Source organism: Bactrocera oleae, chromosome 4 (assembly GCF_042242935.1).
Source record: "Bactrocera oleae isolate idBacOlea1 chromosome 4, idBacOlea1, whole genome shotgun sequence".
NCBI classification, from domain to species: Eukaryota; Metazoa; Arthropoda; class Insecta; order Diptera; family Tephritidae; genus Bactrocera; species Bactrocera oleae.
In genome coordinates this window covers 13,801,778-13,818,351 of record NC_091538.1, presented here as the reverse complement: position 1 = coordinate 13,818,351, position 16,574 = coordinate 13,801,778, and the positions used below count along the sequence as shown (strand labels likewise).

The 16,574-nt window shown below is 28.9% G+C and overlaps 1 protein-coding gene across 4 annotated transcripts in view; it reads left to right on the top strand.

Moving 5' to 3' along the window:
- Positions 1 to 13,946, top strand: part of Pgant9 (polypeptide N-acetylgalactosaminyltransferase 9) — a 193,447-nt gene extending 179,501 nt beyond the window's left edge. For 3 of the 4 annotated variants that reach the window (XM_070108611.1, XM_036375290.2, XM_036375291.2), the window contains 3 exons: positions 70 to 180; positions 8,780 to 8,887; positions 10,852 to 13,946. In XM_070108611.1, the coding sequence (XP_069964712.1) occupies positions 70 to 180; positions 8,780 to 8,887; positions 10,852 to 11,013 (381 nt within the window). In that variant the 3' untranslated portion in view covers positions 11,014 to 13,946. Of the gene's footprint in view, positions 1 to 69; positions 181 to 642; positions 748 to 8,779; positions 8,888 to 10,851 lie in introns of all 4 variants that reach the window. The other variant, XM_036375293.2, reaches the window with a different exon arrangement.
- The last annotated feature ends 2,628 nt before the right edge of the window (positions 13,947 to 16,574 follow it).

Here is a 16,574-nt window from a genome sequence, read left to right as displayed (position 1 = left end):
AGAATATACATATGTATGTAATTAACCAAAAATTTTAACATGCCAAAAAACCACACAAAAAAATTACAGATAAGAAATCTAGGCGTTGGCGGTCGCACATGCTTGGATTCGCCAGCGGGCAAGCGGAACTTGAAGAAGCCAGTCGGTTTATATCCCTGCCACAGGCAAGGCGGCAATCAGGTTTGTACAGAAGTGCTTTCAACTAAACACACAACAACAACAACAATAGTCGCCAGCAACAAAAAGATTTTGCATGTTTCAGCAGCAATAAGGCAGAAAAAGTATGCGACCGCCACAGGCTCCGTACCACAAACCAAAAACAATAGCAAAAATAGCATAAATAATATGCTTAAATATTTTACTTTATTTATATTTAACGTCTTTCGAGTAATTAATTTATACTTTAAACCACCCCAACTCCCCCATAGCGTTAATCCTTATAGTATTGTATATTTTCTGTGTTGAACGAAAACTACTAAAATAACAACAAAAAAACAAAAACGAACACTCATTTTGGTTAAAATCTAAAATGGTTATGGGTTTGCCTGCAAATGAAAGTAATGCAACAACAGTAAAAACAATAGCTACCATAATAGGCTTTCGTACTGATCGTTTGCAACCGAACTTCATTGCCAATTTCAGATTGCAAATATTTACACTGATATGTGTCTCGATTCGGCCGCGACTGGAAGCGAAGTGCAATCGGCCGTTGAACCGTATCCTTGTCATGGTCAAGGCGGAAATCAGGTACTTTATTTTACATTGTCCTCCTTACCTCATTCGTTCTGCGCCAACCAACAAACACCCCACCTCACCTTCACTGAAAATAATTTTATTTTGGCTTTTTTAATTTCCAATTTTTTTTTATACTTTTTACCCTTTACCAATGGCGCCTAACTTCCACTATAATATATACCATTATCATCTTATTTATAACTTATGTTTTAGTAGTTGAAAAAATATACCACTCAGTATGAAAGAAAAGTATGGCTAAATTTTGCCTGCCTCAAACTAAATTCCTCGAATATATCATTCTAAAAATTTGAAATTTTCATATTTGAACCATTTTAGTATTAATTTATCATTTTGGTGTTGGTAAACACGCTTAAAGCGGACGTTGATTTTGTGTTGCGGAATTGGGCTTAGCAAAGATTTGCGTAGGAAAGCTTAAAATATAGCTTGAGCGATTGCAGCTTAATACGAAACAACTACTTTTTTACTGTCTATTCCGCTTTTCGGCTTTGTTTGCAGTTCTTAAGATTTAGAAATATTGAAGTTCCTTACCTCGTAGAATATTACCGACTTTCACACATTACTCGAAAGCTCAATTCTTTTTACTTTCGCAGCAACTCTCTTCTCTTAAATATACATAAAAGCCTACTTAATTTTTGGCGAAAAGCTCCTGAAAGCATCTTCGGCTAAAGCTGTGGTATTACCGAATACTTACGTAGTATCGTAGTAGCACAAGTATTGTATCGATTCGTAGCTAATCTTAGAGATACTATTATAACAGTTTTTTTTAGCGATTTTAGCTGCCTAAAAATTTTCTTCAATATGTTTTGCTCAGAATTACTGCGTCAGATAATAACAAAACATTTTACTTTTTATTTTCATATATTACGATAAGACTTCTAATGTCCTTTGTAATTAAATCTCAATTCTCAGCCCATAAAACCATCTCCCTAATGTGAGCTTTATTTTATAAATACTTTTTGCTATTCCGCACTAAGTTGTAATTGACTGATGTAGTCTAATTAATGACTTTTTTTTGGCATGCCACGATCTCCATTTAAGTATAAAAGCTCACAAGTCACTTTTCAAAAGGTGAAAGCACTAAAGATGCTTTACTATTATATTTGAAAACAAAAATTGTGCAAGTTTTTTTGTAAAAGTTTATCATAAAAATCTATTAAAAGCACAAAATATTCCACAGTTATGCCAAAATTATTGTGCAGTCCCAAGCTATTTTGTAGATTTGTATAATTTTTTCATGTAAAGCTTAAAAGCTAATGATTTTATAATAACATTTTTTACATAAATTACTGCTATTCTGTGCGAATTTAATTCTAAACGTACAATTTAAAGCTTTCACTAAAAGCTCAAAAGCATTTCAAATCACTTTCATGGACAAATTTCGCTGTTCAGAGTAACAGATTGCAGGCAGTTTAGTCAAATAAAAAATGTTAAATTCAAAACAAAATTTGATAGAAATTCAGTGGCATAAGAAATTTTTAGTTTTTCAACTTTAGTGAGCTTTAAGCTCAACATCTTAAGGAACAGTTTCTAGTTTCTGAGTTTCATATGAAATAGCATAAATATTTTTTTTCAAGGGAATTAGTAAGTGTATGTGATATTTTCATTAATATTTATGCAGTCTTTGTTGAAAAATTTTCGAATTTTTGTTGTTGCTATAATATATTTTTATTAGAAAAATCCTTTAAATATTTTTTTAAGTCTCGATTGTTATTTAAATATTTCTTTCGTGAAATAAAAAGCTATTTCGTGTAATACCAAAAACATTGAATTCTCCCGACATATTCGTATTTCTAGTTTCAAATATGTACCTACGTACAATACCCGATGATTTAAGTACCGCAAAAACGGGTTTTAATGAAGCAAATCGATCAATTTACCTCAACTATGAAGCTATAAACAGATAAATCAAGTCATTTAGTCAAATTTAAATTTCTTTCACACAGTTATGCTGAAAAAATTTGTCAGTCAGGCGTTTTATTTCAATCCTCAAACCTATTCATATACTACATATATATAATGTACAAAGTATATATTTATATATATCTTTTTTTTTTTGTGAAAGCGTGCTTCAATTCAAATTAATTTAAATATTAAAAGCAAACATAACTGTGTAGCAAACACAAAAATTATATATATAGCAAAAAAGCGGTATGAAAAATTTTTCAAATAAAAGGAAAAACAGAGTAAAATTGCGAAAATATACGCAAGATAAGCTTCAATAAAAACGACGAACCAAAGCACATCCAATCGCATTCTTCTCATTTAATTTTATACACCGGCTTGTAGAAAGCTTCAATTAAAAAAAATTTTTTTTTTGTTTCATTTTTTTTTTTATTGTTTGCTCATTTGCATCCGGTTGCAACGCTGGGTAAGCCCATTGATTGCACTCATACTACAACATACCTGTATATAAGTATATATATACAATCTATATATAAATTTATTTAAATTTTTATTATTTATACTTTTCATTTGGCCTTACTTTAGCATAAGCGTACATTTACTTTGAAATAATTGATATTTTTTGGTTGATTTTGGTAAAAAACAGAAACTAATTCACGGAGTTTGTGGCTGCGGCTTAATCATTGACCTTATTGTTAAATTAAGTACATACATACGTACATATGCATTTAATTTCTTTATTGCTGGCATGCTTTAGCATCACATAGCAAAGCATAAATCGGCAATAAAAATACATAAATTTTTATAGAAAACTATTTTTAATCATAATTTTAGTGCGTAAAACGGAATTTAATAAAAACTCATAATTATTCATAATTTTAAGCAAAACATAATGGCATAAAAACTGACAATTAATCATACATACATACATACATTAATATACATATAAAACTCTTAAACATGGTGTGAAATTCAAAATGAAAATCATAGTTTCATTAGCGCCTCATTAACCCGTTAATTAACCTAGAAATGGTAATATATGAAAACATTAAAATCCCGTTAGTTTTTGGATGACAACAAACAATAATATATTAAGCCAGAAAATGTTTTAAAATAACAAAATTAACATAAATTAAAACTCATTTTATACAGAAATATTTGAAGTGCTTATTTCAATTATTTGCAAAAATTAATAAAAAAAATCATAAAAACAAGAAAACACGTTAACTTCGATTCCATCGAAGCTATAATGCCCATAACAAATACAAAAAATTCTTAACAAGAATTTTGATCGGTCAGTTAGTAAAAAAGCTGCAAAACTTCGAGAAGATACCTCATCAAATGAGAACGTTTTTCATACAAGCACTTGATACCGATCATTCAGTTTGTATGTCTGCTATATGCTAGAGTACTCCGATCAAAACAATTCGGAGATTGCATCGTTGCCCTAGACAATAATCCATGCCAAATTTTGTGCAGATATCTCTTCAAATGAAAAAGCTTTTTATACAATAACTTGATTTTGTGGGATCAGTTTGTATCTTTTCGACAAATGAACAGCTTCTTGGCGAGAAAAGGATGTGTGCAAAATTACAAAAACTTAAAAATTACACAAACATAATTACAGAAACGGATGGAGAGACAGACGGGCATGGCTAAATTGACTCCGCTCATGATGCTGACCCCGTTTCCTTCTGGGTGTTACAAGCTTCGTGGCAAACTTAATATATATATATATATATTAATGCACTGATAATATCATAATAATAATAATTCAAATTTAATTTAATATAATTTGAAAAATAATTAACCAAAAATCAATAAAAAGAATATTAAAAAATTCAGGTTGCAACAGAAGAAAAAAAGATTATGTAATAAAACAAAAATATACAATATAACAGTCTTTTAAACGTGTATTTTAAATATATTATAATAATATCTATTAAGTTTAAAAAAAAAATTCGCACTCCATTTAATGTGTATACAATTCTCTTCGCTTCGAAAGAAATACAATTTATCACAGTTCTTTCAAAATTTATAAATATGCGCAATTGTACATTTATTCAGCTCAACTTTTTATTAATTTCTGCATACACAACAAACTGTCATTAAAAAATGCTCTTTAAAAGTATAAAAATAAAACTTTTTTAATAAAAAAAAAATGCAAACGAAGCGACGTCAATATATTATTACATATGCGCCGCAAACTAGGCAATATACATATGTATATATTTTTTTTAATTACCATTTATTAATATTGCAAAATATTTCACACTTGCTATCAGTACATTTTCATAGTGCCAAAATTAGCGGCGCTGCGCATAAAAACTGCAATAAATTGAATAAATATATGCACATGCTATGCGCCTAAATGTATGCATGTAAAAGTTTTTGTGTGACAAAGGTATAAAAACTTGCTGCAAATATATTTAGCAGACTACTTTTGAAAGTATTTGCATATTTTGGCATTGTCAAAGTGTTGTCAATTTAAAAAAAAATATAAATAAATATTTAATTATATTTCCGTTGTATTTTGACATTTTAGAAAGGCATGTAGAAAATATGATTAAATTTTCATTTATATACATGTATGTATATTAAAAATGTGATATATATATATGTATATAATATAAATAAATATACATCGCCTTTATAAAATATTCGTAAAAATGTGTTTCAAGAGATGTTATTGAGCGCAAATTAATCGAAAACTGTGCGGGAAGTTTCAAAGCACAGCATATCATTTTCTAATTTTGATTTATAATGATCAAAGGCTTCTGAAATTATTTTTTATGAATGAATTATGAATTTGAATGAAATATATGAAATAAATACTTGATATTTGAAACACTAAACATTTTCCGGCTGACATATCTAGATTCAACCAAGTGTTTTTAAAGCAGTTTTAGTTAGCACTAAAATTTTTATAAAAGGTCGACTAGTCAAAAAGAAAATTACAAACAAAAATATTGTTTGAATTTTAAATTATAAAAAATAAAATTTTTTGTTAGCGCATAAAAGTATGCTATGGTATTTTTTTAAACAATTATTTCATTCATTAAACCACAAAAAAGGTAAAAGCCAATAAAATACATATTTATAGCACATAAAAAATAAAATGATTAAAAATAAACAAAAAACAAGAAAAAACGTTAACTTCGGTTGCGCCGAAGCTATAATACCCTTCACAAAAACAAAGGCCCCTTACAAGAACTTGATTCCGAACGTTCAATTTGTATGACAGCTATATGATATAGTGATCTGATCTGACCAATTTCTGTGGAGAATAATTTGTTGCCTTAAGCAATAACTCGTGCCTAATTTCGTGAAGATGTCTCGTCAAATAAAAAATGTTCCATGCAAGCACTTGATTCCGATTGTTCAGTTTGTATGGCAGCTATATGCTATAGTGAACCGATATCGGCGATTCCGACAAATGAGCAGCTTCTTTGTGAGAAAAGTACAGGTGCAAAATTTCAGATCGATATCTCAAAAACTGAGGGACTAGTTCGCGTATATACAGACGGACGGACAGACGGACGGACAGACAGACGGACATGGCTAAATCAACTCAGCTCGTCACGGTGATCATTTATATATATACTTTATATGGTCTCCGACGTTTCCTTCTGGGTGTTACAAACTTCGTGGCAAAATTAATATACCCTGTTCAGGGATAATAAGAAAAGACGTTAACTTCGCTTGCATCGAAGCTATAATACCCTTTAAAAATGCAAAAAAACTCTTAGAAGAAATTGTTTTTGATCGTTCAGTTTGTTTGGCAGCTATATGCTCTAGTGATTCGAACTGAACAATTTCTTCGAAGATTGTACCGTTACCTTGGATAATAATCCATGCCAAATTTTTCGTAAATAAAAAAGTTTCCCATACAAGGATTTGATTCCGATCGCTCAGTTTGTATGGCAGCTATATGCTATAATGGTGCGATATCGGCGGTTTCGATATATGAGCAGCTTTTTGAAGAGAGAAAGACGTTTACAAAATTTCAGACCGATATCTCAAAAACTGAGGTACTAGTTCGCATATATACAGACAGATGGACAGACATACAGTCATAGCTAATTCGACTCAGCTCCCCATGCTGATAATTTATAATATACTTACATTTTTTATAGGGTTCCGATGCTTTCTTCCGGAAGTTACAAACTAACTCTATTCAGGGTATAATTAAATTGCGTGTACCACAGAATATATAATACATGCATATAATCAACTCAACGCAGCAAGTGTAAAATATGAAGACACTTCTTAAGCATTTCAATTAAATGTCAACATAATAATTGCAATTTCATTAACAGTTCGCGTGATAAAAGAAAGAAAATGACAAAAAAAACAATAACTGTGTATATTTCCCACTTAACTGCAACAATTACATTCATATGCTCATTATGTTTGCTTCATATTGAAATGGAATATTCATACGTACATTTATTCATACACATGATAAATTTGAAATAAGACTCCAGCACATTGCTGCCGCAAATTGCGATTGCTGGATTAATGAAGAAAGCCTTAGCAACCGACCGCGCTGTTATTTTAATCATACGATAAAGTAGAAGGAACCTTGTAGTGAAATCAAGTATGGACTTTAAGTCCTACTAGTTAATCAACTGTCCTTTTTTACATTACAAGCAACTGGTAATTTTTGCGTGAGGTCATCTGGGATAGATGATTAAAATTACACCAGTTTTAGACTACTTCAAAATATAACTGAAGAAATATAGTTTAATCTGAATATAATTATACCAGTTTATACCACTAAAATACAACTGATTAAATCGAGTTTAAAATTACTAAAATTATACCAGTTTCAAACTACTATTAATGACTGCTGAATGGCTTGAAAACTGATACATATTTTAATAACCTTAATTTACAATATATTTTGATATAGAAAAAACTTAGTTTTTTATTACACCAGTTGTTGTCCGATTCGCCACTCGGCAAAGTTTAGAGAGTGGTATAACCATATTAAATAAATGTATCCTAAATTAGACCAGTATGTGTGATTTATACCAGTTGCCTCTCGATTCGCCCTTCCACAAAGTTTAGCGAGTAGTACACCTACTACAAATCTAGTTCTATTAAATTATACCACCTCTTAATTTTATACCAGTTGTCATTTGAACGAATCTAAAAGTCTCCAAAATTTATCGAGTGATAGAACTATCTGCTAATCTAGCTCTATATTATTATACCAGTTCCTGTGATTTATACCAGTTGCGTTTTGACTTGCCTCCAAAATCTAGCGAGTGTTATAACCAACTGCAAATCTAGCTCCTTGTTATTACACCAATTTATACCATTTGGACCAAGTTTTTTTCGATTCGACCTTTTACAAAGTTTGCCGAATCAAATAAACTTTTATTACTGGTATAATCATATTCTTGTTTAATTCTTCGATTTCAGTCAGGAATTATGAAACTTATCAAGTAGTGTTTTTCCCGACTGGTATAATGCTTCACAGCAGAGAGAAATGAAGTACACACGCACATGACTACAAACTCATCATCAACACACTCACACCCAAACAATGCCACATAGTATTTAATTTTTATTATTTTTATTATTTTCTCTTATTTATCATTCATGCATTTCATGGTTTTTCCATTTGCCATATCTTATTTGGTTTTTTTTTCTCATTTCTTGTACATAAATAATTTTGCTTTAATTCATTTTTTATTTCGTTTCCTTCCGTTTGCGCCATTTTTATTATTTTACTCACGCATTCCGTTTGCGCTATTTTTTTTTAATCGTTTTTGTTCTTGTATTACAACTCCACTAACGAAATAAATTCAATATTTTATTTTACAACAACTTTGCCCCTTGGGATGTGCCTGGCATATACACGTGCCCAACACAACTGCATTTGCCGAACCACCGCTGTGGCTGACATTAATGTTGAATGAATACCGTTACGACAACGTTACTCGTGTGTACATCTGTATCCGTGTGTATTTATGCCGTTGTTCAACCGACCAATCAACTAAACCACAACCAACGTATGCTCTGTGGCCGCCGTTCATAACGAAACACGCACACGCGCTAATGCTCGATAACATACTCGTGCGTCCACCGTTATATTCATGTACCGCTGCAGTATTGGATGCTGAGCAAAGGCGGTGAAATACGACGCGATGAGGCCTGTCTCGATTATGCTGGCAACGATGTGGTTCTGTATCCATGTCACGGCTCCAAAGGAAATCAGGTAAGCCTCAAATGGTTTATGAATAGTCGCAAACCGTTAGGGAGAGCTCATGTGAGGATAAGGCACATAAACTTGAAAATGATATATGTTTGCATGTGTGGTGTAGAAGAATGTTGTAATAGGTTTCTTCTGAAGACATCTAGTTTGATTGATTGCATAATTTGGTAAACAATATCGTATTTAAGATATAAAACTAAAAAAAATTCTAGCACATACTAGTATGTGGAAAGCTTTTTTGAGAGCTTTTCGTTTATTAAAGCACACAGAAATATAAAAAAGATTTCCTAAATTCTTTAAAATTTTGAAAAGGCTATGTCTAGTAGAGGAAGAGTATAGACATTGTATAAATTCAGCCTGATAGTTTGGGAATCCATACAGTGAAACCACAAAATTTCTGGGAAACCAAAAACAAAAGGTCTCAAAAATCGTCTATAGAAAGGTACACGTTTTGGAAAAGTAAGACGGACAAGTGGATCTGTGTGAAACTCTAGACTACTAAATTAGAATCAAAAACTTTGGATATTTTTTTGCATTTTTTATGCATCCTGGTATTATTTGAAAATTCCTATTTCAGTTGCTCAGGAACAATATGTGCTTCCCAAATCCTTCTTACTCTCTGATTTGAAATGAGCAGCCCTTTTATGTCAAACTTTATGGTGAAAGCAGCATTTAAAACAAAGATTCTAATGAAGATGTATCTTATATTCTAAGGAAATGTTTTAAAAGCTATAAAATTTTTATGGTATTCCTAACCGAAATAGATTATAAGCTTTTACCAAGGCGGTCTTCAGCGTTACGAAAGCATCGTTTTGAGTAATTATTTATAAATCTTGATATAATTATATACCGTATTTTGAAATAAGTGACTCAACTGCTCTGTTAAGATGTTAAATATACTTGCAAGTCAGAACAAATGCGTTTTTTTTTCAAAAAAACGGTTACCCAAAAAAAGTCGATTTTCGTGGAAAATTTACATTTCAGTGAGGCTTAAAAAAATCGAAATTAAGGTCAGAAAGCTTATTCCTGCGATTTTAACCCGATTAATATACAAGTATTTAGGAAGTTCGTGTGAAAATTTCAATTCGATCGGTTCAGCCGTATTCAAAATTATAACAACGAATACTAGAAAAATATAGCAAAATATTATATTCTGTACTAGAAATTTCTAAGCCTGTCGCCCATGAATTAAGCGTTCGAAACAGCTTATAAAAATACCTTCAAACACTATTTTAATTCCGTGAACGAAAATTTTTTAGACCTATATCGGCTCATGGTAACTTTCCAGCAGAACAATGTTTATTTAGGGCACAAATGGAAGCAAATATGTTGAAAAATTCGAATGAGGTTTGAAATCTCTTTATATATATTCCATTTTGCTTTGTTCGTACCTAGAGTCCAATAGGTCGTCCAAAGGTTGGGTGGTCGATCCATAAGTTCTGCTGAGAGTTTCTGCTATCATTATAATACTAAGACAACGCATGTTAATCACAATATTGTTGTAGTTCGCACGTATTTTCAATTTATATACAGCAAAACTTTAAAGCTATGCTCTTTAAGCTATGCAATAATTATTCCATTGTAATTTGAAGCATTGTGCACGCCTTGAAGTATGCAACAATTTTATGTTGCCTTCTAAAAGCATTTTTGGACGTTTTGGCTGTATGGATATAGGTCTTATACCGGGTGATAACCATACCATCGATAGTTAATAACTATAAAATTCTTGTTTAGTTATTTTTTTATCACTTGCAAAGGTAAAATATTTTCAATTAGTCTCAAGGACACCATTTAAAGAATAAAAAATCGTTAAAAAACAAATTAATTTAATTTTTTTACTTTACTGCGTTTTTATATATTATATATATATATATATTATAACATATATTTGCAATACTTTTAACACCTTTAACCATGTTTTTCTCAACACCTCCCAACCACTCGCCATCGGCTCTCTCACAATGTAGTTCTGGAAGTATAATCAGCAGAAGCGTCAAATACGACACGGTTCATCAGACAAGTGTCTGGCCATATCGGAGAAGAAGGACAAAGTGGTCATGGAAGAGTGTGATTCGAATCAATTGCGACAACAATGGAAGCTCGAAAATTACGATCCATCGAAATTGTGAGGTTACTTTTATGCCAACGGCACAGTTTTATTGCCGACGCACAAGCGACGAAAATAGCATAAATTACGCACAGGAAATGCACAGCAACAACAACAAACGAAACAGAAGCACAATCAACAAAAACAACAACAACAACAGCAACACGTATATATAGAACATAAAGCGTCACAACAAATGAGATACGGAAGTGGCGGACAAGGACATCAACAACAGCAGCAGCGACATAAATTGCAGCAAGCAACTGAATTGCAACAACTGGCGAGAGAACGCTTCAAGCAACAGCGACACCAGCAACAAAAAGAACAACAAAAATACAAGCAAAAACAAGCCGTTATAACAGCTCAAGTACAATATGGTCACAATTATCCGTGGCTGTAATGTAAAGCTGCACTCATACACACACAGACACACCCAAATATACATAAATAGTGCAGCGCACAGTCAATCATACGCCGTGGCCAACATTCGAGTTTAATATGTAAATATTACATAAATTTGTAACCATATGTACTCACAGTTGCTTGTACTCAGGCTGTTTTCGAGCATTTCCAGGTAGCAGGATGTTGTAGCAGAAGTACTTACACACATACACACACACAAATACAATCCTATAATCATTAAGCTTCCGTTCGTGTTGAAAAATATATAACTATACACATACATATACGAATACACACACATTTGTGCATTTATGCAAACCAACTTAAATTGCAAAAACAAAGGATGACTGTTGTACAGTAGCATTAAGTGTAAAGTAAGACCTAAGTAGGAAATAAATAATAAGCAAAAAACATGTTGTAATATAAAAAAGTTGAAATTTAATAAAAATAAAAAATATCATGCGATAAACATATTTATAATGCAGTGTATGTAATGAAAAATAATTAAGTGCAGAGTTCAAGATATACTAAAGTACATATATAAATATACATATGATAAAGTAGTTAATACTTATTTTGTAAACGTGCATATGAAGTCAAAATACTTTTGGAATTTAATTAGTAATAAAATTATTTAATGTTAAGCAATCAAGACTTAGTCAAATGTAGTAAAACGAAACTTAAGTATTAAGTTGGTAACGCTGCATTTAAAAAATATATCAAATTGTATAGGCTAAAGAACTTTTTTAAAAAAATTTGAACAAACACAAAAAAAATGTTGTAAAAATAATTTTTGTGTGGATGTGTGTACGGATTGGTGAATGCTGTAATTTTTTTTAAGTTTAAATTTAACTAATTTTCATATTTCACAAAAATTCAAAATCAACAAAATAATTTTTAATATATTTTTTTTAAAATTAATAGTTTATAAAATATAATTTTTTAATTATTTTATTTGAAAAAATTGTATTTAATTTATCACTGCTTCAATTTTTTACAATTTAAAATGAAATTAATTTTAATATTTCATTAAATTTTTTACTAAATTCTGTTTGATATTTTAATTAATACAACTAATTTATGAAAAATCATTTTCTAATAATTTAGCTGAAAAACGTAAATTAAAATAAATAAATATAATTAATTCATTATTTTGAATATTTTTAAAACTTTTTCAAATTTCAACAACTGAAAATTAACAAAATTTTGTTCTAGTTTTTTAATGCAAAAATCGATTTATTTATATTTAAACTCTTAATTTATATTTTTTACATTTTTTTTTTTGATATTAAAATTAATTTCTTTTCAAGTTTTAAAAAAATTTAATTTTAAACTAAACACAATAAATAATAAGAAAAGCGTAATTTTGTGAAAAGATAAAATGTGCAACGAAATTAAATATTAAAAAAAATTTAATAGACTTTTGCTTACTTTTCTTTTTAATTTTTTCTTTGAAATTTTACTACTAAATTCTATTACACAAAAATACAGCGTTTACCAAACTGACAAAATGTCAGTTTATCTGCGAGGTTAGTGATAAAAGGAAGTTAAAACATTCCTGTACTGAAAAGCGTAAAATAAAAAAAAACATAAAACACAAAAGTATCCTACGTAAAAAAAAATAAAAATATTGTAGTTCGACCATTAGTTATTTGAGACAAGTTACAGTTTTTTTTATAATAAGTGGACCAACAAAATTTTGAAAACATTTCTTTACAGTAAGTTCATCAAGTAAATATATTAAAAATAATCTTTAAATTTATGCATAATCTTTGATTATTATTTTCACTTCTTTTTATTCTAGCATTTGTAAAATATTTTTTTTATACACAATCGAAAAATTTTATATTTGATATTTTATTTATTTATTTTAGTAAAATTTATTATAATATTTTTTTTTACTAAAAATAATATTAGTTGTTTTAATTAAAAATTATTATTTTTTTTATTTGACGTAAAAAGAAATTCATTGTTTTAATTAAAAATAATTTTTTTTTAATTTTGCTAAATATTAAATTAATTTCTTTTTCTATTAAAATAATTTGTTTTTTATGTTACCATGAAGTAAATAAATTGTTTTATTAAAAATTAATTAGTTAGTTTAATTTTACTAAATACAAAAAAAAAAATTTTTATTTAAAACTTCTCTAATTTTAAAAACTCAACTTAAATTAAGTAATGATAATTTATAATTTCCATAAATTTATTATATTTTAATTTTCATATGCCCATTTATACTTTTTCTTAACTTTTATGGAATTTCTTTAAAATCAGTTTCTCTCTTGCTTACCTTAAATAAAGTATAATAAATTCTAATTGTAATAAATTCTAGTTTTATTTAATTATTGTTTTTAATTAATAAAATCATAATTTGTATGTGCAATTACTTAAAGCAAACCAATTTGTTATATATAATATCATAAAATTTGTATATAATCTTGCCAAATTTAGTTTATTAAAAAAAAATAAACGAAAAGAAACTTCAAATTATTGTTTTATCAAATATTTAATTAAGTTTATAATAAAAAAAATGATATTCATGCACAAAAAAAATGTATTTCATTATTACCTTTTTTGTTTTATTGTTTTTTTTTTTATTATTGGTTTTATTTTTATTGATTTTTTTTTGGTTGTTTTTTTTCTTTATACTGTAAGCCGCGCGAGTTATATTTATTGTCGCACTGTCTTAATTATTTCTCAATTATGGAATGGTTAGTCTACAGATTTATTCGAAAAGTGATTCGGTTGAACAAATGTTATAATAATATCGCTCATATGAATTTTATACAAAATCACAGAAATGTTTACTGTAAAATTTGTAAACTGATAATTTTATACCGTTTACATGTAATAAACATATCGGTGAAAATATATACATATGCAGGTTTTTGTCCAAATTAAAATTATTTCGTTAAATATCAGTATTAATCAATTTGAAGATATATTACAAAAAAAAAACGAATTATCATATCACTTCGGCAAATTTTTAAATGTAAGATCAGTGATCTTCAAAGTTAAAAGTAAGTTAATTGAAAGTTAAGCGAATTAATTGTCTCTCTATGTTTGTTATATTGTATTGCCTACATTTTGGCGCGCTGATTTAAAAGTATGCTTGGTAGTGAAGGAGTATATGCTATATGTTCGAAAACGGTAAAAGGTATAAGATAATTAAAGAATATTTAATGTTCTAAGGCATCTTTGGACGGAAATCCATTGCGTTAATTAGGCGTGTAGGCTGCTACGCCAAAAAATATGTTAAAAAGATATTAAAAAAATTTTTTTTTTTAATTTTTTAACAGTTTTCTGCCGCAAATAAATCGTAACAAAGTGTATTTATGATTTTTATAATTTTTTAGTGCAAAAAACCAACAACAAAAGCTGTATTACAGACAAAATCAACTTTTTTAAACAAAACTACTGCAACATAAATTAGAAATTTATACTTTTCCAAATGCTAATTAAGAGCGATATGAAAAAATCTAAATAAATAAATCATAGTACAGACATAAGCATCAGTTTTCAATAAATTAATTGTTTAGTTTGTCAACTAATGTAAATAACTGCATATTTTATTTGTGTTTTCTAAACAAACTACATATTTACTTTAACTAAAATTTAATATAAAGTATGCGAAATTGAAAATGTGCCTTCTAATTATACGAAAAGCTATTAGTTAATAAAAATTTCGTACTCAACAACAACACAGCAAACATCATTAACTCATATGTATGATGTCTAAGATACAAACAAATAGTTTTGAAACTGATATATAGAAATAGATATAGCTTACACATGCATACATACTAACATATACATATATATATAAAAGTGAGTATTTGTGTGCACTCAAAATTTGTAAATAAAATTGCGCTTAATTTAACAGCATTGCATGCAGGCATATTGTACACAAATACATATAATTATCAGCATAAATATATGTTAGGACGTCTGTTATGTCACAAGTTGACTGTGCAAAACTGTTTGCAAAACGCCCACTGAAGTTTAAATTTTTGCGCTAAAACAAGGATTCAACATAAACAAGCTGTTTATTTGAAATCAATTATTTAGTACTTTACATGGCGTTTTTTTAACTTTTGCAATAAATCTCCGAAAGCAATTTGTTTATAACTTTATAAAATTGATATGCTAATAAAGAATTTGCCGCTCTACAAAAAAGATCTTAATGAATTTTTTCATAAAATCATTGCTTTAAAAGTTATGAGCAGTTAAAAATATGTATCAAATGTACTGTATGTTATTCATATAGTACACCATGTCGTATGAGCAACGAAGTAGGTATAAATTACTTGTATGAATGTTCAGATCATTTGATATTATAATATATAAATTATATGCAGTTATAACTTTTAAAGCAATAATTTTGGGAAAAAAAATATTTAGACCTTCGTATTAGCATATCATTTTTTTAAGTACTAGATTGACTTGCCTCACGTAAATCATCAAAAAATCCAATGTTATATATACATGTTATGAATGGGAAAAGAAATATGATTTAAATTGAAAATTAAGCGCTTGCTTACGTTGGATTTTGTTTTAAGGCAAAACAACAAACAACTTGGGAAATAACGGCCACCCTCGATATATACATACACACATGCATGCAAATACATATTTGTAGCTATGCAAACGCATAAACTGCAATTGCAATACTAACTAACACTGCGCTGCTAACTAGGTTCGGTTAGCACTAAGTCAATAAGTAATCTAACAAATTTAGCAATGTTTATATGAAAAAGTCTGCCTGTCAGCATTGCAAATTATTGCCACTTCGTCAGTTAATTGTAAACATATCGTATTTTTTTCACAGCAGTCAAACATGTAAAAACTCACACATAAATATATTTCGCTACAAAAATGTTCAAAACAAAAACAAAAAAGTGCTTGCATTGAATCATAGATTTTGAATTTATTTTGTTTGCAAACTAGAGGACATATGTAAGCAAGTACACTCATATTTAAAAGTACACAATAAATATTTTAAATCGGAGATGAGTGCAATAAATTATGTTTACAATTATTTTTGTTATATTTTTTTTTTGATTTTTTTTCTTGCAACCACACTTCAAACACTTTTATTTACAACCTTTTTACTCACTCCACAATATGATAAAAACGTAGTTTTAATGCGCCGTAGCATACTTTTAGGGTAAACATATCGAA